General features: G+C 45.8%; 1 protein-coding gene across 6 annotated transcripts in view; it reads left to right on the top strand.

The window, feature by feature from the left end:
* CACNA2D3 (calcium voltage-gated channel auxiliary subunit alpha2delta 3) overlaps positions 1-24622 on the top strand; it is an 863963-nt gene that overhangs the window by 755543 nt on the left and 83798 nt on the right. For all 6 annotated transcript variants that reach the window (XM_086697915.1, XM_086697917.1, XM_086697916.1 and 3 more), the window contains 2 exons: positions 17950-18011; positions 19223-19267. In XM_086697915.1, the coding sequence (XP_086554041.1) occupies positions 17950-18011; positions 19223-19267 (107 nt within the window). The remainder of the gene's footprint in view (positions 1-17949; positions 18012-19222; positions 19268-24622) is intronic.

The raw sequence follows: 24622 nt of genomic DNA, 5'->3' as shown, positions 1-24622 counted from the left end.
ACTATGGAAGAGGAGGGGAGGATGCGTTCCTGTGCTCGTGCACTAGGGGGCAAACCCTACACAAATCCCATGGACTGACACTGGAGGCAGGACAGCTCCCTAAAGAAAATGGTGTGGGTGTGGGGGGAGGGGAGGGTTCTGCCAGCCATCAGAGGGGACGTGGATGCTCAGCTGACAAAAGCAACAGCTGTTACTCCAGCCCAGCTGGAGTCGGGATCAGTCTGGGCCATCTCTGAATCATCTCAGGCAAGTTGCTAACTTCTTTGGACCTCTAGTTACTCATTTGTGTAATGAGTAGGTTTGGTTCAATGGTTCACTCTGCCATTCCAGCTCTAAACTTGTACAAATCTACCCATAATCCACAACCAGATGGACCACACTGGGAGCAGGGTCCATTAGCAACAGTCCCAACAAGTGGATCAGTTACTTATTTCAGGCCTAATTGTGCTGTAAAGCACCGACAGGCAGCCTGAGAAATCTCCCAGCACTGTTAGGGTCTCAGTCAGAAAAAGGCAGAACTGGTTTTGAAGGGACGTATTCCACAGAAGTGACTGTGGTCTCTGCCCCAGACAAAGACACCCTGTTGGATCCTCAATGGAAGATCCCTTCTGCCTGCAATTCTCTTGGAAACGGGGCCTCCGCCAAGCTCATCTGGTGCACTCTGCTCTGGGTAGAGGTAGTTATTTTTACGAGGCATTATTCACGTCTAGTCTACCTGAGGGCCACCCCAAATAACGCTTCTCTAGCTATTAAAGGCTTTATCAGGCATGCAGAGTCTCTGGTAGTTTCCTTCAGGGGAAAAGAGAAAGATTCCTCTTGAAGTTTACCACCTCCCGCAGCAATTTGCTGCCCATTTCAGGGCCACGTGACGTGGTTGGCACCTGAAAAAAGCACAGTCTTTCTCTTTTAAGTGCAGCCGGAAAATGGGAGTCATAAGTGAAAGTAGGGAACCGGGAGAAGCATTTCCATGCAGCCAAGGTAGCTTTCTTGTTTTGTTGTGAGCTGGCAGACTCCGACATGCTGAAGCAATGTTTTGTCAAATTTCTTAAATGCTGAATGTGGCACTGGCCCAAATGAATGTAGATGTTATTTTAGTGCTAGGAGAGATTTATTTTAATGTACAGTTGTAGCCACTACAAAGGCCCCTTTTCATCTACTGGGGGCTCGATTCCTTGCTCATTCACTCTGCAACCCCCTCCTCGTTCTAGGGTACTGGTGTATGCCGTGAAATTGCCGAGTATTCCCTCCTTCCCTCTTCGTCTCCTAAGGCAGTGACATAAGTGCTGACAATAATTATAATTAAGATGCCTTGTGCACGAAAAAGCAGCATGCAGGGCTCCGTTCCTTTGCACGGCCTGCCTGGAATCCACAGACAGTGCTGCTTGATACAGAGGATGAACCAGCAGCAGAGCTGACCTGCCCAGCTCCAGACTCTGGCAAAGCGGCCCCCAGAGAAGCTTTCCCTTGTCTAGGACCTCGATTCTCTAAGCACGGAAGGAGCTATTCCTTCACGGCTCGCCTCAGAGGTGGGAAATCCATCTGAACTGAGCCTCAGATACCAGTATCTTGCACCTTGATGGAGGCCAAAATAAAAGGAAGGGAAACAATAGAGGAAGCTCTGGCGACATGTGAGGTTTAGCCCAGCCAAGTCTGTGCTTTCAAGGCAAGATGAGGGGAGGGGAGCCACAGACAGAATGGTCGTGGGGGCCTGGGGTGAGCGGGAGGAAGGGGGAATCATCACCAGACCCAGTGGTAGAAGGGAAACTGAAGCCAGGACAGCTCTCAAATCTATCCCATCCGTCCAAGGCCCCCTTTTACTAATAATCTGTAATATCCCTTTTACTATCCCAAAAGGAGATGCATAGAAAATAGAACCTGTTTCCCCACATGCTGCCGAATGAAACAAACAAAAATTAAAGCACGCTCCAACACTAGAATCAAGAAATGAAAGAACCGTAGTTTATAATACGATAGTATATACTTTAGTATGTAAATGTTTGGGCATAATTACAGGAAGAGACAGAACGAAGTAGTCAAGAGCTTGCATGGGATCTTTGTAGGTAAATGCAAGGGCTGCTGTAGGGACATCTCAGCCCCAAACCCTGCCTCACTGGTGATGGGGAGGGGGGGTGGTCTCTGAAATAGTAAAGTCGTAGGCAAAACAAAATGCACTCATCTCTCTGTTTCACAGAACTGTAGTTACATTTCTAGAAAATTCCACATGGAAGACAGCCTTCGCATTTAGATGTAAAGCGGAATCCAGTTCAAGGCCCAGATATGGATTATGCTTTCCAAGCGCATCAGTCACAGTACAGCACTTGCAAGCACTGGGGTGGAGGGTGGAGGCCTGTCCCGTGAATTGTGGGCCTTCCAGTTATCGACAAACTACAAACCTCTGAAACAGACCCCTCGGGGCAGGGAGGGGTGGGTGCAGCCCAATAGAGAACTAAGGGGAAACGGCTGAAGGCTTCAGGTCAGGTGTGTGGGCTTGAATCCTGGGTCCACCCAGTCCTAGCAGTTGTGTAGCCCTGGTTAAGTCACTTAACTGCCTGCATCTTATCTTTAAAATGGACAGAACAGCCCGTCCCTTAAGAAATTGCTGGAAAAGTTAAGGCGGATAATGCTAGTGGGGTTTCAAGTCATTTCAGGCAATTCTCTCTGATTCATTCATTTTAGGGATTTGTCTTCTACCTTGAAGTCAGGAAGATGGGAGTTCAAATCCAAGTTCCCCCACGGAGTCCCTCCCAGCTTCCAAAGTGGAACTGTCTATTATGAATCATTCCGTTTGGCTACTCAGAAACCTCTGTGCCCTCAGCTATAAAACAGAAGGTGACAAGGACAGTATCTGCCTGGGAGGATTTTATCAAATCTTCAGATGTTAGAAGCTCTCAGCAGAGTTGAAAATGTTCTAGGTAGTTGTGATTATACCAGGTCCACTTAACTTACTTTTAGCCGTAAAGATAAAACATCACATGGGGAGTTGAAGCTCTGTGTCCCTGTACGTAACATGGGACCTGCAAGGGGTCCAGGCCAGCAAATGGGATGAACGGGGGCCTCTGCTAGAGCGGCCAGAACTCCTTGACGTATTGTCGAGTGACAGCAGTGTGTCAGTCCTGGAAGACCTATGGGGAGGCTGAGCTCCAGGGCAATAATGCAGGATATTTACTATATTAAATATCACGCATATTGAATCTACACAGCTCTTACTGTATGTCATGTAGTTACGTGGCACTGAGTAGTCACTATGTGCCTGGCATTGTGCTAGGCTCATGACACGCATAAACACATGTAAGTCTTACAACAATCCTGTGAAGGGTGTATGACTGCTGTCCCATTGTGCAGACTGGAGGTGGGAGCACCCCACCAGGCAGGACTCAGACCCAAGTTCATCTGACATTTTCCAACCCAGATATGAGTATAAGGAAACAGACACAGATGGCAACTAAGAAATCAGTTGGAACTACCAGAATGATGGGCCGAATCACATTGCTGAGGCTTCTCCCCTGCAGAGGTGGTACTCATGAGCTACCCCAGCGCTAATCTACACAGGAGGGGACCGGGGCCCTGCGGCAGCGCTGAGCCCCCAGCACACAGTGGGCACATGGCCCACACTGTGGAGAGAGAAAAGGTACTGGCCATTACTGTGGGGCCCTCAGAGGACCCTGTTCCCCCCAAAGCCACTTCTTATAGAAGGAACATCCATAATCCCTTCAGTTAAAGACTGGGGTCCACGTTGAAAGGTCCAGTATCCACGGAGCAGGGGAGGAGGTAAGCAGGAAGCTGCTATGTCCGTTGCTCCCCTTGCCCGTGGGGGAAGCGGCTGGGAAGTTCGGGGTGGCTCACACACCTGCCCAGGCCACCATTACAGGTGAGGGGCCCTGTGAGAGGGGGCACGGAGCCCAGCCCTGAGCAGGTATGGGGAGAGGCCTCAGACCTGCATCAGATCGCACTCCTGAGGTCCCCCGCTTTCTGAGGTCCCCAGCTTTTGTTACGTTGCTTGTGCTTTTGAGTCATGAACAAGAAAGGACTGTGAATTCTAGCCCGTGTATTTCAGGTGAGCCATCAGTGCAGCTTTATCTGGACAGAAGCCTCAATTACCCTCATGGGAGAGATTCCAGTGGCTCCAGCTTCTCTCTCCACTTTCCCCCAGGGCTCATCTGAGATTGAAGGCTGGGGGAGGCTTAATCATGAATCACGCGGCCATTTCATTCTGGTCCTCTGTCATCGGCCTGTGCACAGGTCAGTGCCACGGCGGCCGCCTCATTCCACGCGAGGGTCATCCCAGAGTCAGGCAGCTCCCTGGGCCCTGTGGGGAGCCTTGGGCTTGGCCGTCTGTGGCCTCCATGAGGCCCTCCCATTCCCAGCAGCAGCAAGGCTACAAGAGGCCAAGCTCCAGTGTCCTGCCTCTTCCCAGGCCTCCTCGAGAGAGGAGTGTGTGCTGGGGAGTACTTGTCTGTGCTCCAGGAGTCCCCTTGGCTTCAGAACTAGGGTGGAGGAGGGGAAGGCAGACACCTGCGGGACATCATAGCGTGAGTCTTTCCTTCAGGCCGCGGGCACCTTGGATTCTCTTCCCTTTTCTGGTCAGGTCATCTTTCCTGAGAGGTCTGTTTGGGGGGCTGGAGGCAGGGTGGAAGGGAGAGGCACCAGCCCAGGCAATTCCCAAGCCACCCCTCCCACCCTGAGATTCCCTGAGGCCTCCATTTTTGAGACTCAAAATCCAGAATTTACTCCTTTGTTCTCTGAGTTTCTCTGTGCCCTCCCTTCCCTGAGGCCCTAAGCATGGAATGCTTTCGCTGAGGGAATGAGAAGAGCCAGGGGGTGCCAGGAAACTGGGAAGAATGTTGGTAACAACTGTGTTTCAAACTGTTATCCCTCAAAGAAAGCATGAAAGGCAAATGATTAACTGCCTAGTGCCCGGAACACAGTGCATTTGCTTGTTCATTCATTCATTTATTCATTCACTCAGTTTTTACTAAAAGCGTAGCAGGCACCATGGAACCTTCGTGGAAAGGATAAGGTCTGTGTCGAGGGATCCGGCTCACCACCGAGACCCCCGTCTACACAGAGGGCTCTACAGAGAGGGCTCTGGGGTGTGGGTCTTGCTGAGAAGGATTTGCATTTTTCTACCAAAGCAGAAAAGGAGGTGCCTGCCCCCCACCCCCACTCCCTACAGCCCCCCTTTGACGCGTACAGGGATCTGACCTGTGCACCCTATTCTGAAAACCTGTCCAGGAACCCAGATGAGAGACTCAGGTGTAGCCAGCCACGTGTTTGGGAGCAATCACTTTATGACAGAAGATGGCCTTTCCATCCTCAACATCCACCTGATTAACTTACAGTACAAAACTGGTATCCTTCACTCCGAGGCTGATTTCCAAATATTCTAAGATCCTGAGATTCCAAGTGGTTGAAGAAAAATAGTGCTTCATTACTCCAGAATGCCGTCTTCCTTCTCGTTCTCTTCTCCCTCCCTGCTCATAATCACCTTGTGTACAGCTGTTCTGGAAGCATATCTGCCTTGGGCCAGGTCTGATACAGCCAGACACATCTGCTACCCAGGTGTTTGACTTTGGAATTGGTACCTAGATGGCTGGAGGGAAGGAGGCCCAGTGGCATGCTGGCCTTGTTTCCCAGGCTGCCTTGCTGCAGGAGCTCACTCAATAAGTACATGGTTTTCCTTTGACTGTTTCCATTATTGTCCTTTTTATGTCAGATGAACTGGAGACACTGGGTACAGATGGAGAATGATGGTCTTGTTGATGCACAACTCTGAGGGCGTCATGAAGTGTGCAAGTCTGCTTATGATGAGATATCCCCAGGATAATTACCAGGTTTTATTTGAACATCATCGAGTCCTGGTCATTGCCCCTGTTAGAAAGACCAGGGGCGTTCAGCTTCTTCACCTGCATTGGCCTTGCAGATGGTCTCTTGCAGCTCTCGGATGCCATAAACTCATCCCCAGCTGGGATTTTGCAGGTGGTCCAAAATGCTCCCTCCACACTCCCTCTTCACCCGGTCCCTGGGTCCTCATAAATTTCTACTCATCCTTGGGTCCTGCCTCTTTACTGAATACTTCCCCTAACTGTACCTGCAGAGAAGGCAGTGTGTTCTCAGAGGCTTTTAAGGTAATGGGCCAATCACCTAAACAAATCAGTCATCAATATCTGGAAAAGACAGAACCAATGTGAACATTCTGATAATTGTGCAAATATTCCGGATTGTTTAAATAGAGAATGATGGGTGACTTCTCTTGAAATCTCCAGTCTGCATTTTGTCTGAAAAACAAATAAACAAACACCCACAAAAACACACAGAGAGAAGGTGCTAGAACTCACAGTTGTGGAAACCTCTTTGGCTTTGCTCCGTGAGGCGAAAACAAAGTTGACGATCACTTCCTGACAGGGATGCTTAGGCCTGTAACTTACCTCTCTGATTCTCGGTCTTCTTACATGTAAAGTGTGGCTGGGAGTACTGTTCACCTTGTACAGTGCCGTGAGGATTGGCTGTGCAGTATCTAAAGCTTCAGTTACTGGTATTATTTTTTTTTAAGTTTATTTATTTACTTAGAAAGAAAGAGCATGAACAGGGGAAGGGCAGGGAGGTGGAGGGAGAGAGAAAGAATCCCAAACAGGCTCCGCACTATCAGTGCAGAGCCCGACGCAGGGTTCGAACTCATGACCTATAAGATCATGACCTGAGCTGAAATCGGGAGTGAGTGGGACACTTAACCCACTGAGCCATCCAGGTGCCCCTACGGTTATTATGTGATATAATTCCTATGATTCGATTTATAAACTAATTTCTATCATGGAATATACTGTGTGTAATTCCAAGACATGTCTGGTGAGCAGGGGAACATGTTTCATGAAATAATTCACATGCAAGCAAAATCACAACATGCTGACACTTACTAAGGTAAAATGACAGAGCCTTCAGGTTGAGGGTATCTGGCAAGATGTAGATGAGATTGACGTGCCGATGGCAAAACTCGGGTTCTAGACTTCCCTGGGTCAGGAGCAGCCAGCAACAAGACCAAACCTCTCTGTCCCATCCCCGGTGCCCCTGCTCCACGAAAGTCCATCATCCCTCACCTCCTCACAGAAACCAGGCGGTCCCCACCTTCACCTGCCGGCATTTGCAAGATCTGTTCACATCTCACACCTGTCCCTTGCTGAGAACCTTTCCGTGGCTCTCCGTTTCCCTCAGGACAGTATGCAAACCACCTGAATAGCAAAGGTGGGTCTCCTGAGAGAGTAAACTGTCTGAGAGTAGCTGACGTCACCATCAACACCGCATCCAACTGTCCAATCACTCACTGATGCATATTCATAAGGCCTGCCTGGGCTGGGCACGTTTCCTAGATACAGGGAATACAGGTATAAACATCCTCTGCCCTCGAGGGGCTTACCCCTCATCAGGTAGGAACGAAACACAATAAATAGCACATAATATAACTTACTGCCAAGAATTGATAAATCCTTTGAAGAAAAATAAAGCAGGTTTGCCTGTGTAGACAAAAAAAAACCACTGGAATATCCTGTAGACCAAGAAAAGTCAGTGCTGTTCCCTCCTGCAGTGAAGGAGAACACCACCCTGCCAGGGTCTTAATATGCCCCCATAAGGGAAGGTCAAAAGGTATTTCTAGGGTTCTGGGGTCTGGAGGGTCTCTCAGTGTGGGATCGGATTGGGATTGGGCTGCTTTAAGGATGGTGGACTTCTCAAGTCTTGGTTTGATAAATGAGCACTTTCCCTATGGTCAGGAGCGGTCTGTTGCTCAGATAAATTGCTTTGGGGGAAGTTTCTCAAGCAAATCATGAGGTATTTTTTACTTGTTTACGGCCTTACATTTCTGGGCAAGAATTTTCTGGAACAAAGAGCAAAGTCACGAAAGTCATGTTGATGGAGGCAGCCTTGGTTCCCAGACCTGATGTTTCGCTGCAGGACACAAGTACCTCAGTGCTCTCAGGGCTCAGCCTGCAACAGAGGTCACCCCAGGTCTTTGCCTGGGATGCGCCGCGTGACCCTCAGTGTAGGGTTGCCAGATGTCGCAAATCAGAAGTATTTTATCTGGCGACCCTATGAGAGACTGTTGTGAATTTTTCAGGGAATTGTCTGCATATGAAATCTAGATTTTCAGCTTCTCCTTCAGCATCAGAATAGCCTATAGCATCCAGACTATATTCCCACAAGGCGTCAGCTGAGCTGAGCTGCTCTCTTCATACCAGCACAGGGCTGTTTCTCATTCACCACCCTTCCCTCCCAGTCCTGGAAAGATCTGAGGTGGGGAGCTCTGGGATGGACTCAGGCTCGCTCAAATGAGCTGGGTGTGCTTACCCAAGTCCCCTTCCTTCCCTGTGCCCTGGAACATGAGCCGAAGGCTCAGAGGAGCTGGATGTGTCCCTCCAGCCCTGTGAGCCACCCACGTGGATATTTTAGCACTGCTTTGCATTAAATACAGTCACAAACATCCAACTCAGAGGTGTTTGGCAAATAAATGTGACCATTCTATTATGGGTTTTGAAATGTTTGGAAATCTGACCCTTGATTTTGTTATAATCTCTTTGGTAACTGTTATTAGGTGGTGACCTAATAAGAAATTATTAACTGGGGAGCTATAATTTGGAAGCTTATAATTTTCTTAATGGACATTGATTTGTGTAACCTGATTAAAATACAATGAAGCCTGAGGCTTAAATGTTCTATTCTGAAAGGCTGAAAAGATGGGAATTGACTCTAGAAATGTATTGGCTCCAAAACTTTATTGAAATAATATTATTTGAAGAGTTTTGTGAGCATAAAACAATGTGACAAAAAATAGTCAATGCCAGCTCCCGTGGCCTCAGAAAGCTGAGGGAATATAGGTTTCTTCAGATGGAGTCTGGAAAAATGCTTCCAGATTACCTCAGGAGTGGAAAGGAAGTTATGATTCCATCCCACGGCCCCGCTAATTCTTTTCAGCGTTGATTCTGTCAAGCAATTAGAATCAAAATGGAGGAAACATTCATAATTGTCACTTATTACACTTTCCCTGAGGTGACTGCTCCCGAGAAGCTTCGGCAGGACGAAAACAAAGCGATTACCAAAGAAATCTGCAGGCAACTGATGAGGCCTTCCTACACACATTCCCAGAAGCCAGTCACAGACAGGGTGGGGATGGTTCCAGATTAAAAGAGGCTTCCACAGCTATGAGTCTTCAAAGAAAATCTTTTGCTATCACGTTGTCAATCGAGTGATAATGAATCTTGTTTCCACTCCCTCTCTCTTACCACAGGCGTACATCATGGGGCTCTTTGTTACTTAAAAGCATGTACAAGACAGTCTACCCCTCCCCCCTCCCGCACTGTACCACACAGAACACTTCAGAAGTGAAATATGTACTCGGTTTGGGGATGTATTTAAAACACCTCCTCCCCTTTTATCATTGTATTTCTTCAGTTGGCATAGGCTAAAATATGAGGTGTGTCTACTGCTCTGAGGATGTTGTTTCCCCCCCCCACACACAATTTCTGAAATAATACCATACCCTGGAGATTAATGTTCAGGCTTTACCAAGATTATAATAAACAAATATTGCTTTGATCTAAATATTTTTCAAACGGTTGTTGCTGATTGCTCTCTCTCCCCTATAATCTTTTAAGAAAGGCTTTGGACTTGGCTGTCTGACACCCAGGGGGACATGAAAACAGCTGCCTTTCCTTCCCCCTCATGGTGAGGATACTCTGTTCTCAGTTTCACCCAAATTAGTCCCAGGATTTCAGTTGTCTTTTTTGTCCAACATTCCATCATGCAATTCATTAAAATCTTCACATGAAATATTTAACAGATGAGTTATGTCATAATTCACATTACAGCTCTAAATTGTTATTCATGTGGTAAGTCATTTATCCTGGACATTAGCAGACCTCTGGAATGGGCTTGTATTTGATGTAAGGAAGGTTAGAATTCTTTTCCTCAACACCCCAGAACGGTGGCCTTATTCCAAACCCCCCGTTGATCGTGAAATATTCCCCCAAAAGTGACATGCAGATTCATTTGTTAGTTCGGCTTGCAATTAACTATGTTGAAAATAAACAGAAGAAAACATTTAAACAAATGTGGCCTGGCTAACAGCTATTACAGTTGACCGTTAATTAAGGCAAGTTGGAATCCAAATGTGCCAGCCCTTGTTACTGTCACCGCTAGCAATCATTGCCATTGTACACAAAGGAACGAAAAATCAGGGGCTCTGTCAAAGGGGGTTGAGGACAGGATGGGCGATATTAAGCCAGCCAAGTAAAAATAGCCACTACCTTGCTTGAGAAGTGTAACCAGCAGGAGCTCATTTTCTGGAAGAGATAACAAACGTATGGCCAGCATTTATTTGTAGAATGTAGGTTTTGAGAAAACTTGTCCCACTCAGGGCGCCTGGGTGGCTCGGTTGGTTGAGTGTCTTTTCCACTCAGGTCATGATCTCACAGTTTGTGGGTTCAAGCCCCGTGTCAGACTTTGTGCTGACAGTGCAGAACCTGCTTCATATTCTCTCTTCCTCTCTCTCTCTGCCTCTCCCCTGCTTGTGCTCTCTCTGTCTCAAAAATAAACATTTAAAAAAAAATTTAGGAGCACCTAGGTGGCTCACTTCGTTAAGCGTCTGACTTCAGCTCAGGTCATGATCTCACAGTTCACGGGTTCAAGCCCCACATTGGGCTCTGTGCTGACAGCTCAGAGCCTGGAGCCCATTCTGGATTCTGTCTCTCTCTCTCTCTCTCTCTCTCTCTCTCTCTTTGCCCCTCCCCCACTCACTCTCTGTCTCTCTCTCTCTCCCCTTCAAAAACAAATAAACATTAAAAAAAACTTTAATTTTTTTAAAAAGCAAAATAAAAGTCCCACTCTTAAGTAATGAAATACATGGGGTATTCTTAGCAGATATTTTATTTATTAACTTATTATAGTTTCAATTTTCTCTGATAAAGATGCGGTTGTCTACATATCCCTATCAATGGATTGGATCTATTACAAAAGACTTCTCTTTATGGGCCACACTAACTCAGGGTCACTCTGGAACCTTTCTCTGCCTGAGCACTGGGATGAAATAGTTGTCACATGCTGCCATCAGTGACCACTCGGTTGAGAAGCTTTGTTTGTTAGGTACCCTGTTGGATGAACACATGAAGCTGCCAGACTGGGGACAATAAACTTCTTGGATTCTATATGCAGACCTGTCTAGCCTTGTCCTGAGTGTGCATAAGTGATCACAGTTCCAGAAGGGGTGCGTGAAGGCCTTGAACGATAGAGCACAGCTTTCCTTAATATTGGGGGCCGGGGGTGGGTGGGAATCCACTCTAAAAGCTTGCTCATAGACATTTCTAGCAGTGAACAGGATGGATTTATCCTGGGTGGATTTTTTTTTGTTCAGTCTCAATATATTGGCACAAAAAGTTGTATGTAGTGGTGAAATACAAGAATAACGGGTAAAAACTCTGGGAACAAATCATAGCAGGAATGCTGACAGCACTATCAAGCCTTTAGAGTGTTCGAATACACACCATTTTATTTTGTACCATTTACCCCCATCCCACAAAAGTTCTGTGCAGAAGCTAAAGCTGGTATGACTGTCTTCTCAGGGACAGAGAGGTGAAGTAATACATCCTTTGCACACAGCAGTCTTAGAAACAGGGTTCACATCCAGTTCTTTCAGTAAAACTTTTCCTGGTTATAATTGGTTGCTGGCGGCTGGATTGTTCTTCTGTCTCCTGGATGAGCTCTCAATGTGTATCTGAATATACGGTATGGCTGGGAGAGTGGGCAAATGGAAGTAGGGGTGTCTGTGTGATCTTGCGTGCCAGGCATGGTGAGCACTATTTTACAAACCGGATTTGTGCTCCTAGGGGTATGTTGCAAGTTGAGGCCAAGCCCACAGAAAATTATTTCTAAATGAATACAATATGAAAAAGTTATTTTATTTCTAATTTTACATATAACATTGTTCTTTGGCGGGTCTCGGATTACACTTGAATGCATGTCTATTAACCTGATATGAGATGCATGCATGATTTCATCTTGAATGCATTTGAATATAATAGCACTGGAAATGTAATTTGTATTCTCAAATTTTATAAAGCAAAATAAATAAATCTTGGGGGTGGTAGCCACATTGAGCATATTGCATTGATTTCTTTGGGTTTCTCTCAAACTAATTACCAACTTCCCCTTGTAAATCCAGGTCTTCTCACACTGGCGGTTCTAAATGATCTAAATCCTCCATACCTAAGTCATCCTCGTTTCTTGCACCTCCAGGGAGTGGGTAGCGTGGACAGCTCTGTGGAGAACTTTACCGTTGATCCTTAAAGAGTGCTAATACCCAGTTCCTCTCTGATGCTCCTGCTATCAGTGATCACTGTCCAATAGAACTCTCTGTGATGATGGAAATGTTGTCGAGCCACATGATCCACTACGGGAGCACTAGCCCCATGTGACTATTGAGCCTGAAAATGTGACTAGCACAACTCTGGAAGTAAATTCTTAATTTTATTCTATTTTAATTAAAATAGCCACATGTAGCTGGTAGCGACCAATCTGGACAGCACAGAGCTGGAGCATTTGAGGTGTCTGTCCTGATTCAAGCACACTAGTCACTGACATCCCCACGTGAAATGGCTACGTGTTTAGGTGCATGGATGATGCCCTGTGCTTATCTATATCCACTTGGGAATCCTGAAGTGCCATCCTCTTTTCAGTGATTTGACTGCCCTCTCCAGGTCCCCATCCCTGGCTGTTTTGTCTTCTTATCAGTACACCCACCCCCTCGCACATACTGGGTTTCTGATAAATATGAGGAGGAGAAGGAGGAGGAGGTAGGTAGTAAGGAAGTTACAAAGTTGAGGAAGGAGGAAGCCTGGAAGATACTTCACTGAAGGTATGTGGTCTGCATTGCTGGGATGAAAATCTGTACCGAGGCCCTCCTGGAGTACTGAGGAGAGTTACAGGAAAAGTCACCTGAGTAATTCAAACCAAAAGTGATGTCAGTACTCCAGATGCCTGAATTATCTCCTGTGAAAGGGCCTGGGGCTCTTTGGGATGGCAGTTCTCGCAAAAATGGTTTTGTTGTTTTGCTGATTTCCAAAGACCTTACCAGTATCTGGGCGTCACTGTCCTAGAGGCACACACAATATTGGCACATTGGGAAGGGCCCCAAAGGATACCTTTTTCTGGGTCTATTCCACTCCTGAAGGTGAGTAAGGTACCACCCGATGCTGTCATGGAAAAAGGGGCTCTTGTTCTATGTTCATGGTGAAAGCCCCTGACAGGGGGTCTGGGAGCTTTTGTACTCAAATGGAAGTGAGGAGAACCCATGAGCTCCAGGAGAAATATGTTGATGATTTTCTGGACTGTCTAAAAAATTTCAAACCCCAGGAATGGTGTTTTTATTTTCTGCATTCTCTTTGGGACTTGGGTTTCACTAAAGCATTTTCTGTCCTTGTTTTCCTTATTAAATTAGCAAGATTGACTTGAATCAGAGTATACTGTTATGGCTTAAAATGTTGTTGAAAGAGCAAAATAGACAGGCATGACAAATATCTTGGGTTCCATTTGGGATACGTGGGGGGTGGGGGAAGAGAGTGGGACATGCTGAAGTAATAATGATTTTCTTCTGATAAGAGTTGGAAAAAAAAAACCCATGTGAAACAAAGATAAAGGAAAATAGTGAAAGGAATCTAAATTTCTGTTTGTGGAAGCTCCTATTTGTTTTCTTGAATAGAGTCGGGTAGAGGATGCTCCTTAAGCATTTCTGTCTGTTTGGCGGGGAAGTGGCCGTTGGTGAGGGGTGGTATTAGGTTTTTTGTTTTTCTTGTGGGTTTTTTTGGTGTGTGTTTTTTCTCTCCGCTTTAAATCATTTTCATGCTTAAGAGATCATTAGCCAAATGTACCAAGTGGCTGGAGGTGCCTAAGACCTCTTGTTGTCGTCTCCCACTGTCTGGACCGTTTCCCTAGTACTTCCTCTTCAAGGCCTCCATCATGGACTTTCTAAAATATTGATCTGTGGTCCTGCCATATCTCTGCTTAATCTTAAATGGCTCCTCAGACCCCATAGCAAGTGTCAACAAACTTTTTCTGTGGAGGGCCAAATAACATGAATTTTAGGCTTTGTGAGCCATTCAGTCTCTGTTGCAACGACTCAGCACTGCCGTCACACCATAGACAGTGTGGAAACAGATGCGTGTGGCTGTGTTCCAATAAAACTTTATTTATAAAAAGAGGCTGGATCTGGCCCAAGGCCTACAGGAGACTCTTTAGATGCGTGGGCCCAACATTCAAGACCTTCAGCTGTTTGACCTCAACCTGCACAAGCATGTCCCCCACTCCCATTCCTTCAGCATCAGAAGAGACTGTGGTCTTTTAAAAGGCTGCATCCTTTCATCTGTGCTGTTTCCGTGCTTGGATTACCATCTTGCCTCTGCTCTTACTTTTCCTGCCAGTCAGGTCTCCAGGTGTAACCTTGCACAAAGCTCCTGCCAGCTCTCCCAGGCCAAACCTGCTCCATCTATTGTGCTCTTCAGCCCTGTGTGAAGTCTCTGACGTTGCCTTTACCATGTGGCTACACCACAGCTAGACACCATGGGATTATGTGTTCTCCTTCCCCTTAGCACCCAACTGAGAGCTCAGCATAGGGAAGGCCACTGAACAAATGGTCATGGAGTTGACTTGCCAATGAGCTTGTGATTCTCTTAATCACAGAGAAGTATGTTAGCTTGTAGGCGAAAATGCTACGAAACCAGATGTGCTACCGGGAGCCAGGGGCCAGAGTTGCTGACAGGGGCAGGGGGGGTCAGCCAGCAAAAACACAGCCAGGGCACAACCAAGCAGATGTGGCAGTCAGGACTTCAGACAGCCCTGTGGCATCGACCTCACGGCCCACATGGGGGTGCGAGGAATGAGGAGCAAGGAAAGCGGTGTCTAGTTTAGGGCATCGGGAGCAGGGAAGGGACACAGCATGCTGGAGGGGGATCAGAGAGAAGCAGCCCACATGATTAATGGGATGGAGGGGCTGACTCAGGAGGAAAGATTAAAGCACTCTGAGGAACTGGGGTGCAGGCTGAAAGGGGCAGATGATAGCAGGCTTCAGGAATGTGAGATGGATAAACACCCAGGAGGGAATAGCAAGCTTCATTAGGGAGGTGAAAATTGGGAGGGGGGGGGCGTCCATCAAAGGATAGAAGGGGTTCTCAGAAAGGGCATGGGCTGCTGATGGGGAACCCAGGTGAGGATGGGTGGGCCAGGGGCAACTCTGGGCTACTGGAACAAGAAACGCCATGGAAAGGCCACTGTGGGGTGACGCTTTCAGGAAGCCCTGTGCTTTATCCTTTAGCATCTAGAAGCCTGCCATGATTGTTGGCCATGGTCTTCACAAGTGGCCTTAGAATTACTGACTGCCAGTCTGGGAAGAGCTGGCTGGGGACCAATGCCAAGGAGAAGCCGCACAGAGAAGCACACGGAAGTTGAGAGAGAAACTCACCTCCACTCTCCTCCTAGACACCAGTGAGTGGATGTCGCAACGTGAGGCCCTCTGTCCTGAAGTCAGCTCTCTGCTGCCCACACCCTCCCTGTCGTTGGTAGAACCAGAGAAACTCCTCCAAGCCGCTTCTTAAGGGCAGGCCCTCACCTCTGCCTGCTGTGGATCTGAGCAAAGCCCAGCCTGCTCTGCAGTGCCCTCGGTTGGCCCCTCCCCAACTAGGATACGGCCTGTCAGGCATTTGGGAAGGTCAGATTTATTGGAAATAGCAGCACACAGCCTCCAGCCTCCAAAATCACATTCCTTGAGGTGTCCTCTGAAATGGTCTCCAGGGCCAGGAAGAGCAGCTTGTGTTGCAGTCTGACAAAGTGGTCCACGTGGTGGCAGGTCCCCCACAGCCAGTTTACTAAGGCCTATGGAGCGGCCGTGCTCAACCCTGGCTGCACATTAGAATCACTAGAGGCTGTTCTTCAGTTATGCTAGGGCACCTGGGTGGCTCAGTCAGGTAAGCATCCAACTCTTGATTGTGGCTCGGGTCATGATCTCACAGTTCATGAGACTGACCTCCACGTCTGGCTCTATGCTGCCAGTGCAGAGCGTGCTTGGGATTCTCTCTCTCTCCAGTCTCTCTCTCCATCCCTCCCCTTGCTCATGCTCTCTCTCTCTCTTTTAAAATAAATAAATAAACTTTAAACGAAAAAATCTTCATTCAGCTACCCATGCCTAGACACCACTCCGAGGAAATCTAGTTTAAATGGTCTAGGTGTGGAGGGAGAAGGCACCCCAGGGATCAGTCCTTTCTAAAAAAGTTCCCCGGGTTCTAACGTGTGGAGAACTACCACTGCAAAGCCTCTATTTGGATGTGATTATAATTCATATTGATATTACTCTTTTTTCTCAATAACTACTGACTGTAATGTCACCTGAAAGGTTTTTTAAAAGGCAAGCATTTACCAATGGGTCATCTACATGCTCAGCACCTTGCTGGGGGGCAGGGATCCAGTGGGGAGCAAGATCAGGTACCTGTCGTTTGAGAGCTTATGGTCCAGAAGGTGGGGAATGCTTTGAGCAAAGCCACGTGAATCCAGAGTGCTGAGATGGTGCATTCCAGAGACTTCCCATTCTGCGTTTTGCGGCCATGTTCACTCTAGCCTTATCCTAGAGGCTGAGTTTCTAAGTCCAAAGGTAGAAGATGAGTCCCTCCAAATGTGCATACCTCAGTCAACCTTGACTCTCAGGCTTGCTTCAACAATTTTTCTAATAAGTAGGAATGCACTTGACGGTTATAAGAGTAACAGGCCAAGACTTTCATAAATCTTCAGGTTCCTGAAGTTAGTATGGCAACGATTACCTAACTGGGGGATTAAACATGGTGGCATGTGGGATCTTAAGAGTATTGAGTGAACTTCCCCCACACCCCAACCATGTCTTTCCTTTGATGGGTACTGTTATTTAGGTTGAAGTTACTTTAGGTATTTAAGTAAAAGAAAACGTGTGGAAAGATAAATAACAATACTGGTGGTGTGCAGATGTGGCAAAAATGGGGAAGTTGGTGTGCAAAAGACTGAAGTTTGCAGAGTTGCACTGGGACCAATGGCGTCCCGCGTGGAATCCAGTGTTTCCAGCACAGAATCGCATTCTTTCTTTCCAAACTCCTCTAACATCTTCTTACCATCTGATGAGCCTTCTGCTCTGCCTTGAGCACTTTCCAAAATGGTTTCAAGAGTTACATCATTTTGGCTTCAGGGAGAGAAACAGTGTGAGCTTGTTCCTGTCCTGATTCTAAGGTTCCACCAAATGTTACTTCCCAAAGTTTCAAGTCACTTTCCTAACTTCTCTCTCGGTATGTTTCTCTCACTGGAACTGGCATGCGCTGTTGCTCAAGGGAGCTTTTCATGGCCAAACAGAATTGCGTAATTTCCTCAAAGTTCCTGGGGAGAGAAAATCATCGAGATGTGGATACTGGGGGCCAGTTTAACTAAGTCACATCATAGCAAAGTGACTCCCTTCCAAACACCAGCCTCGTGACAAGTGCTTTCCAAATGTTGTATCTCAAAAACACATGCATAGTATACATTTTACACATGCAAGTTCATACAGTAATAACTGAAACAAGAACCCAGAAGAAGCAATCGTTTTCAAAATAGACTTTATTTTTTTCATTCCTGTTTTTAGCCTGGGTTTGGGAGGGGAGTGACCACAAGTGTATGAATTTTAGAAACACACAGGTAATGTGTCTCCAAAGAGTCATCAACAGCTCTGTGCGTGTAATTAGCCTTGAGAATTCCTTACCTGAAAGGTAAAATGTCTTAGTTGTAGGCTTCACTGTAAATTTAGTTTTTAAGTTCTTATCTGGTATGCTTGCATCAGCTTTTCCCCGTGACAGATAACTTTCAATGATAATCTTAAGTAATTGTGGGAAGGAATCTCTAATGCCTTGTTTTATTTATAATTTGTCCCAGCTGTAGGCATTCAGATGAAACTTGAATTTTTCCAGAGGAAGTTCTGGACTGCCAGCAGACAGGTAAGTTATAATCAGCGTATTGAAGCATTAGAGACACTGTTATTATACAGGTGTTCACATTTGGGGACCCGGAGCCTAAAGTGCCAGATTTCCGATGAATGTTTGTAGAATGAACTGCTGGCCGCTCAGATTACCTTTCATTTCACTGCAAAATAAAAGGCTGTCAGCATGTTAGACAGCACATGCTGGGAAAGAAGGCAATTTGCTCCTACAAAATGTTTTAATTGTGAAATCAAGATAGTGATCTTCCAAAGGAGCAGTTTTTCTTGTAACTATTGGTGACTTTTATGAATTTCCACAGTGATTTTTTCCTAACTTTGCGGTGCCTGGTTATCTATTTGTGAATTTCCTTATTGCAGTTTTGAAGGCCTTCGCATAACTAGATCTGACTAAGCATGCATCTGACCTCTTTGACCAGAGAGGGCTTCTATGCCTTGGAAAATCTGGAAGGCTTCCTTCTTTGCACTGTGTTCTCTGTATTGAGCAATCTCAGTAGTATTTGTGTAGTGATTCAGTGGAAATGGCAATTTTTCCCCAATTCTAAATGTTGGGGTAATATATTATTTCTTACATAAATACTTAAATAAACACTTTAGGAAAGTATAGAGTAAGACAGGAGTGTTTTTAAAGAGTCACTAGCCTTTATAAATTGTAAATTAAATACACAGTGATATTTTTTGTTACTCAAAGATTTGAGATCTTAAAAAGATATCAATATTGAATGGCAACATAAGTTAAAATAGGCAACATAAATTAAAATGAAAAAGAGTCAGTTCCCCCCAAAATTGTTTTTTATATGACTATTTGGAGTTGGTATTGATCCTAGGGAAAGCAGACAATACTCATCTTGGAGCATTTCCTTTGTTTGTTTGTTTCTTTTTGAGAGAGAGAGAGAGAGAGAGAGTATGCAGGCGCATGTGGGAGGGGTAGAGTGGGGGTGGGGAGAGAGAGAATCTCAGCCTCAGCCTGGAGCCCAACATGGGGCTTGACCCCACGAACCATGAGATCATGACCTGAGCTGAAATCAAGAGGACGCTTAACCGACTGAGCCACCCAGGTGCCCCATTGGAGCATTCCCTTTGGATGAAATTTGGTTTTTGCATAAAAGGCAAGGAAATAGCTTGTTCTTGAATAATTAAGTGGCAGCCATAGTAAATTCTGGAATGTCCAATTAACAATACGTTTCCCCTTGCTTTCCCCCCACCGCACAGTGTGCCTCTCTGGATGGCAAATGCTCCATCAGCTGTGATGACGAGGTAAGAGGGCCCCTGGCCCTGTTTCTGCCCTGGTCAAGGGGAGGTGACAGAGGGTGCCTTCTCAAAGAGGAAGTGCCTCTTTAAAAGGAGCCATGTCTGACAGATTGCTCTGGACCAAGCTCCAAAAACTCAAGCACATTTGCTTTCTTTTCTTTCTTTTTTTTCTTTCTTCCCCTAATGAAATAGTTTATAAGACTTTGAAAAATGTGCTTAAATGTCCCATGGATGGCACTTTTGGAATTTTGGCATTTTATAGGAAATAATACAAATTGCTGCCATTTGAAGCTCACATGACAAGTCTCACAGCTTTTGCCCCATATGTTATCTCTTCTCATCCTGGTAGTAACCCAATCAAATGGGTAGGAATGATCATCCCATTTGGCAGAGGGGGAAACTGAGGACCAGACAAATGGCTTAATTTCATGTAACAAATGAGATGAAAATGTAAGGAGTTGAAAACTCAGGATTTTTTATTCTAGTATAGTGTTCTCTCCCACACCTCCTTCCCTCCCTTCCTTTCTTTTTATCTCTCTCTCTGTTGCTCTTTTGGGAAGAGGGATTTGAATCCCACCCGTGAGCATTAAGAGAAAAAAATGTACCACTGCCATAAATCTACCCCTCAGACTTATGTTTTCACAGCATTTAATCCTGTACACTCTCTGCCCCATGATTTGGAGCAAACAGGTATGTAGAGGCCTTCCGTGGTGGCTCAGGTAGCCTTTCTTTCGCTGCAGTAACTAAAACATTAGTCAATACATAAACCAGAACTTATAAATAATCATATTTATATTCCTTCTGGTTACCACAGGGATTCAACAAATCCTAACCAAATATAATGTCAACACAGAAAGCATAGATTAGGAATATATTTCAAAAAAGTAGGCAAAAACAAGGAGAGAAGTATAAAAGGGAAGCCGGGATGAAGTTAAACACAAAAGGCTCAGTTCCCAAAGATCCTTGTTATATGAATCACTATCCAAAGACTAAAAGCCAATCAATTAGCTTTTGAGCAGAAGTCCAATTTTCTTTGGCCATCAGATCGAAAATAATTTTCCTTTAGGGAAGAACATTTTGTGACACCTTATGATCTATGCCCTCTAATAAGTTAGAGAATGCCATTCAGAAGACACTCAAGAAGCCTCAAACCTCTCCTCTGCCTTTGAGACATTTATTATCATATTGGGGTACTCAGCTCAAGACAACATGGCTCAATAATAATATTGATTAATCAGTGCCACGAGACCCTGTGTTAAGCCCTTCACTCATATAGTAGGTACAATTACTAATCCCAATTTATGGCAAGAGAACTAAGGATAGTTTGTTGGTTAGTTGGGTGACTGGATGGATGGTTGGTTGGCTGGTGGGATGGATGGTGTTTTGGAGAGTTGATTGGTTGATTGGTTCCTGGGTAGTTGGATGGATAGATGGATGAACAGTTAAACAATTTGATGAATAAAACCTGAGGCAGTCATTTTCCTATATCCTCACTGCCTCTGTGCATCCTCACATATAAAAGTAAGTGGGAATGGGTGCCACTAACCAGAGTTAGAAACATCTAGTATCTATTTGTTGTTCAATGACTGAATTCACAGGTGATATAGCATGGTGGTTAAATGAGCAGGCTGCAGAGTTAGAACAGCCGGCTTGAAATTGTGGCTCTGACAGTAATGAGCTGTTGTCCTTGAGCAAGTTTCTGAACCTCTCTGTGGGGATAGGAATATCCACCTCACAGGGTAATGGCGAGGAATGAATGAGATAATATATGGAAAATGCATGGTACAGTTCCTGGCAAATGGTAAACACTCAATAAAGGTCAGCTATAAACCAAAAATGTCAACAGACTTTTTCTTCCCTTAGAGTTAGTGGCTCCCCTGAATCTAAAACCTCAGACAGCAATGGCATATGCCCTCTAGGAGTATTGGCAGCCTCCCCTGGGCCCAGTGAGCACAGCACACATGCCTTCCTCACCGCTAATGATCTTCTTCAGCGGTCACTGGGATAAGCCCTCCTATGAATGTCATGGAAAGGCCCACATACTTGGAAAATTACACATTGAGTTTGCTCTCATTTCTGAACTTGATCTGATGCTCAAATATCGTCATCCTGCACTGTGAAACTATCATCCCTTCCCCATTTTTGACTCTAAGTTTGGCTTCAGGCAACCAGTTGACATAGTTTCACATGGAAATGCCAGTCCTGCTTTCCCACCAAAGTCCCTTCCCACCTTTCAGCACACTCTTTCCATGTGTCATTCTCCTTTCATGACTTTTAATTAAGCCTTTGAGACCATGTCCCTCCCTCTCCCCCAACTGCCCTCAAGTGATGAGGTCCCCATTAAAAACAGCTGTGGGGACTCATTAAGTTCACATGCTCTGGCTTCTCCTCTGCACTGAAGACCTGGCCCAACTCCCTCAGACTTATCAGACACGCTTTGCTTTGGACCCATTCCAGCCCCTCTGTCTCCCTCCATCAGTAGACTCCCTGAGCCCTGGCTGGAGTGCCCTGGGCTGCTGGGTGGAGTCAGTATGGCCAGATATCTTCCCATCTGGAAGAGTAGATATCCTTAGTTGGCCCAGGAGGTGCCTGAGCCATGTGACTTGGAGGGCCTGGCCGTGGGTCTGACTGAAGACTTTTGAGGAGCTCCATTCCATCCTGGGTGAATGTCAATTTTAGAGATCCAGAGGCAGTACTTCACACACTCATTCATTCCCTCCAGACATGTTTACTAAGCCCTTTTATGTCACCCCTGGGGATTCAATGGGAAGTAGAGTCAGAAATGGCCTCTTTCCTACTGGAACTGACTGATTAGCAGGGAAGACAAGTGTACGTGATTATCCACTGTGATAAGTGCTGTGAATTAAACGAAAGGGGTGATCTGGGAAGGTTTCTCTGAGGAGATAACATATAGGTCAACTGAAGAGGGAGGAGATGACATTGAAGACAGTGCCTGAAGCCAGAGAAGAGCTTCACGGGCAGAGAATACCACGTGCAAGGCACTGGGGTGGCCGAGGTTACTGCACACTATGCAAGCGTGGTTGGCATTCGGATGGAAATGGAGAAGGAAAGTCCTGCCCACCTCTGATCTCAGCCTGACCTGTGACACCGTTGTCTCACACTCTCATTTTCTTCTCCAACTCATCTTTCCAACAGCCTCCCTCTCCTAATGAGAGCACCAGAATATTTGCAAGGAGAGTGGAAGATGAGAACGTTCTCCCCTACTGGGGCAATTTGGAGGAGATGTTGGGGGCAGTGAGTGGATCTAAAACTTCGTATTCCAGCGCAGCTGCTACCCTTGCTTGTCCAGAGGAGTCAAGATAATAATCAATGACTGGACTTTGTAAGGCCTTGTAGGCATTTCCTCTGGAATCTGAAGGGTCTCCTCGAAGTAGGACAGACTCGGGAAGGGCTAAATCCAAGCCACCTGGTGCCTCCATGTCTAGATAGACTCCAGTCAGGAGGGGGTTTGACAGTCAGTGCAGTAGCTATTGAGGGCAAGGGCACAGGGGATCCTACCAAGCACTTCTTTCCAAAATAACCACTTTGCAACAAATTGTTTAAAAGACAGTATCTTGATAAAGATAGTTGGCCAGTGATGAATAGATACATCATGTGGTGTGAAGTAAGGGTCAGACTGCTCTTCAGCTGAAATATTAGGGTTGAAATTGTGAGACGTGGAGAAAAGTAGTAAGGAGTGACCCCTTACAGTGCACACCTGGAATGCAGAGACCCAGGCCCTACCCTCAGATGGAAGAACCAGCCCTCCCCCTCTGTCTCTCTTCCTCTCTCTCCCCACAAATGAAAACAACAGGCAGTATGATACTGGGCTTCTAAGTGAGTTGTTTCAAATCATTGCTCAGCCTGCACCAACCAAAACAGGCAGAAGGCATCCCCCAAAAGAAAAAGGTTAAACAGAAAGCAACAAAGTTCAGCCAACCTGCCTGCACAACCTCTTGCTATGAACAATGGAACAGCTTCCCTTTCTGAGGAACTCTAAATTCATAGCGTTAGGATACTAATTAGGATAAAGATGACGCATAGTAGATGATCAATAAACACTGTTTGCCGAGTGGATGCAAGCACAGGTTTTTGACGACTTACTGTGCCCCGTGCACCTTACACTGTGCTCAACACTTTGCACTCACCCTCTCATTTAATCTTCTCAACAACCTAACAAAGGGTTCTTGCTAGCTCCACCTTTTAGGTAAGAAACCTGAGACTCACAGTGGTAAAGACTTTGCTCAAGGTCAACTGATAGCAATTGCTCAGAGTCTCTGATTCTGAAGTGGACGTGTTAGCCTGGGGGCTAAAACCACCTTCTGGTTAACACAGCCTTGGTGCTGTGTTTCCTACTCCCAAGTACCCTTCCTCACTGCCTTTCCTTACCACCTGTGACTGCCCAATTCCCATGGCCTCTAACCTCAGGTATCTACCTGATCTGCCTTTGGGACAGGAATCAGACCTCTCTGAGCAATCTTGACTTACCCAATCATCATCAAGAACTTTTTTTTTTTTTTTTAAGGAAATCAAGTTCTCTCTGCCTCTCTTTCTCCCTGTCTGCATTTTTTTTCAAACAACCTCATCCCTACATGTTTTATCAAAGGTGGCTGTGGAATAGGCACTTACAATATCTGTCAAAATGTAGAGCTCTCTTCCTCCAAGCCCTTCTGTCTGACTGTCCACCCTTAGGACAGGGTGATAAGTGGACACCTTCTAAGATGCTTGGCTTAGTTTGTGGGGAAAGTAGCATAGTGACAGAAAACTGAGAAAATATCTCCTCTGTTTTCTTTTATTGGAGGAAAGGGAGTATGGAGAAGACAACTGAATATTAATTATTGTAAAGAGACATAGAGAAAACAGTTGATCAGACTGGAATCTGGCAATTCTGTCCTTACTGCCCCATAACCTGGTACTCTGCTCACCTAAGTCCATGGGCCAACTCACCTACACCACACTTCCCAGTAATCATTTAATCTAAGCACTTGCTGGTAAGGTTGCCTCTTCAGGAAATCATCATAGTCACATTAATGACACAGCATCCTTGATTTTGACCTTGGTTTTTTTTTTCAGTGATTTGTATCACAACCTTGGCCATTCTGTTTCTTGCTTAAAAGGGTGACCAAGTATTTTTATAATCAGTGCAAACATGAAATTCAAAGCTACCCATCAATAAGCATGGTCTTCTCTGCCACCAAGTTCCTGTCATGGAATCCTAACTTAAGGGGGAGCGGGGGGGGGGGGGGGGGGGGGGGGGGAGAAATGAATGAAAAAAAAAAAGTTAAATGGAAACATAGCCCGAGAAGTAAATGCCAATTTGTACTTGGTGTAGAAGAAACAAGTGTCATACCTCAGTCCTTA

Source organism: Puma concolor, chromosome A2 (assembly GCF_028749965.1).
Source record: "Puma concolor isolate L17-30 chromosome A2, mPumCon1.1.hap2, whole genome shotgun sequence".
Classification (NCBI taxonomy): domain Eukaryota; kingdom Metazoa; phylum Chordata; class Mammalia; order Carnivora; family Felidae; genus Puma; species Puma concolor.
This window is presented reverse-complemented; position numbering and strand designations above follow the sequence as displayed.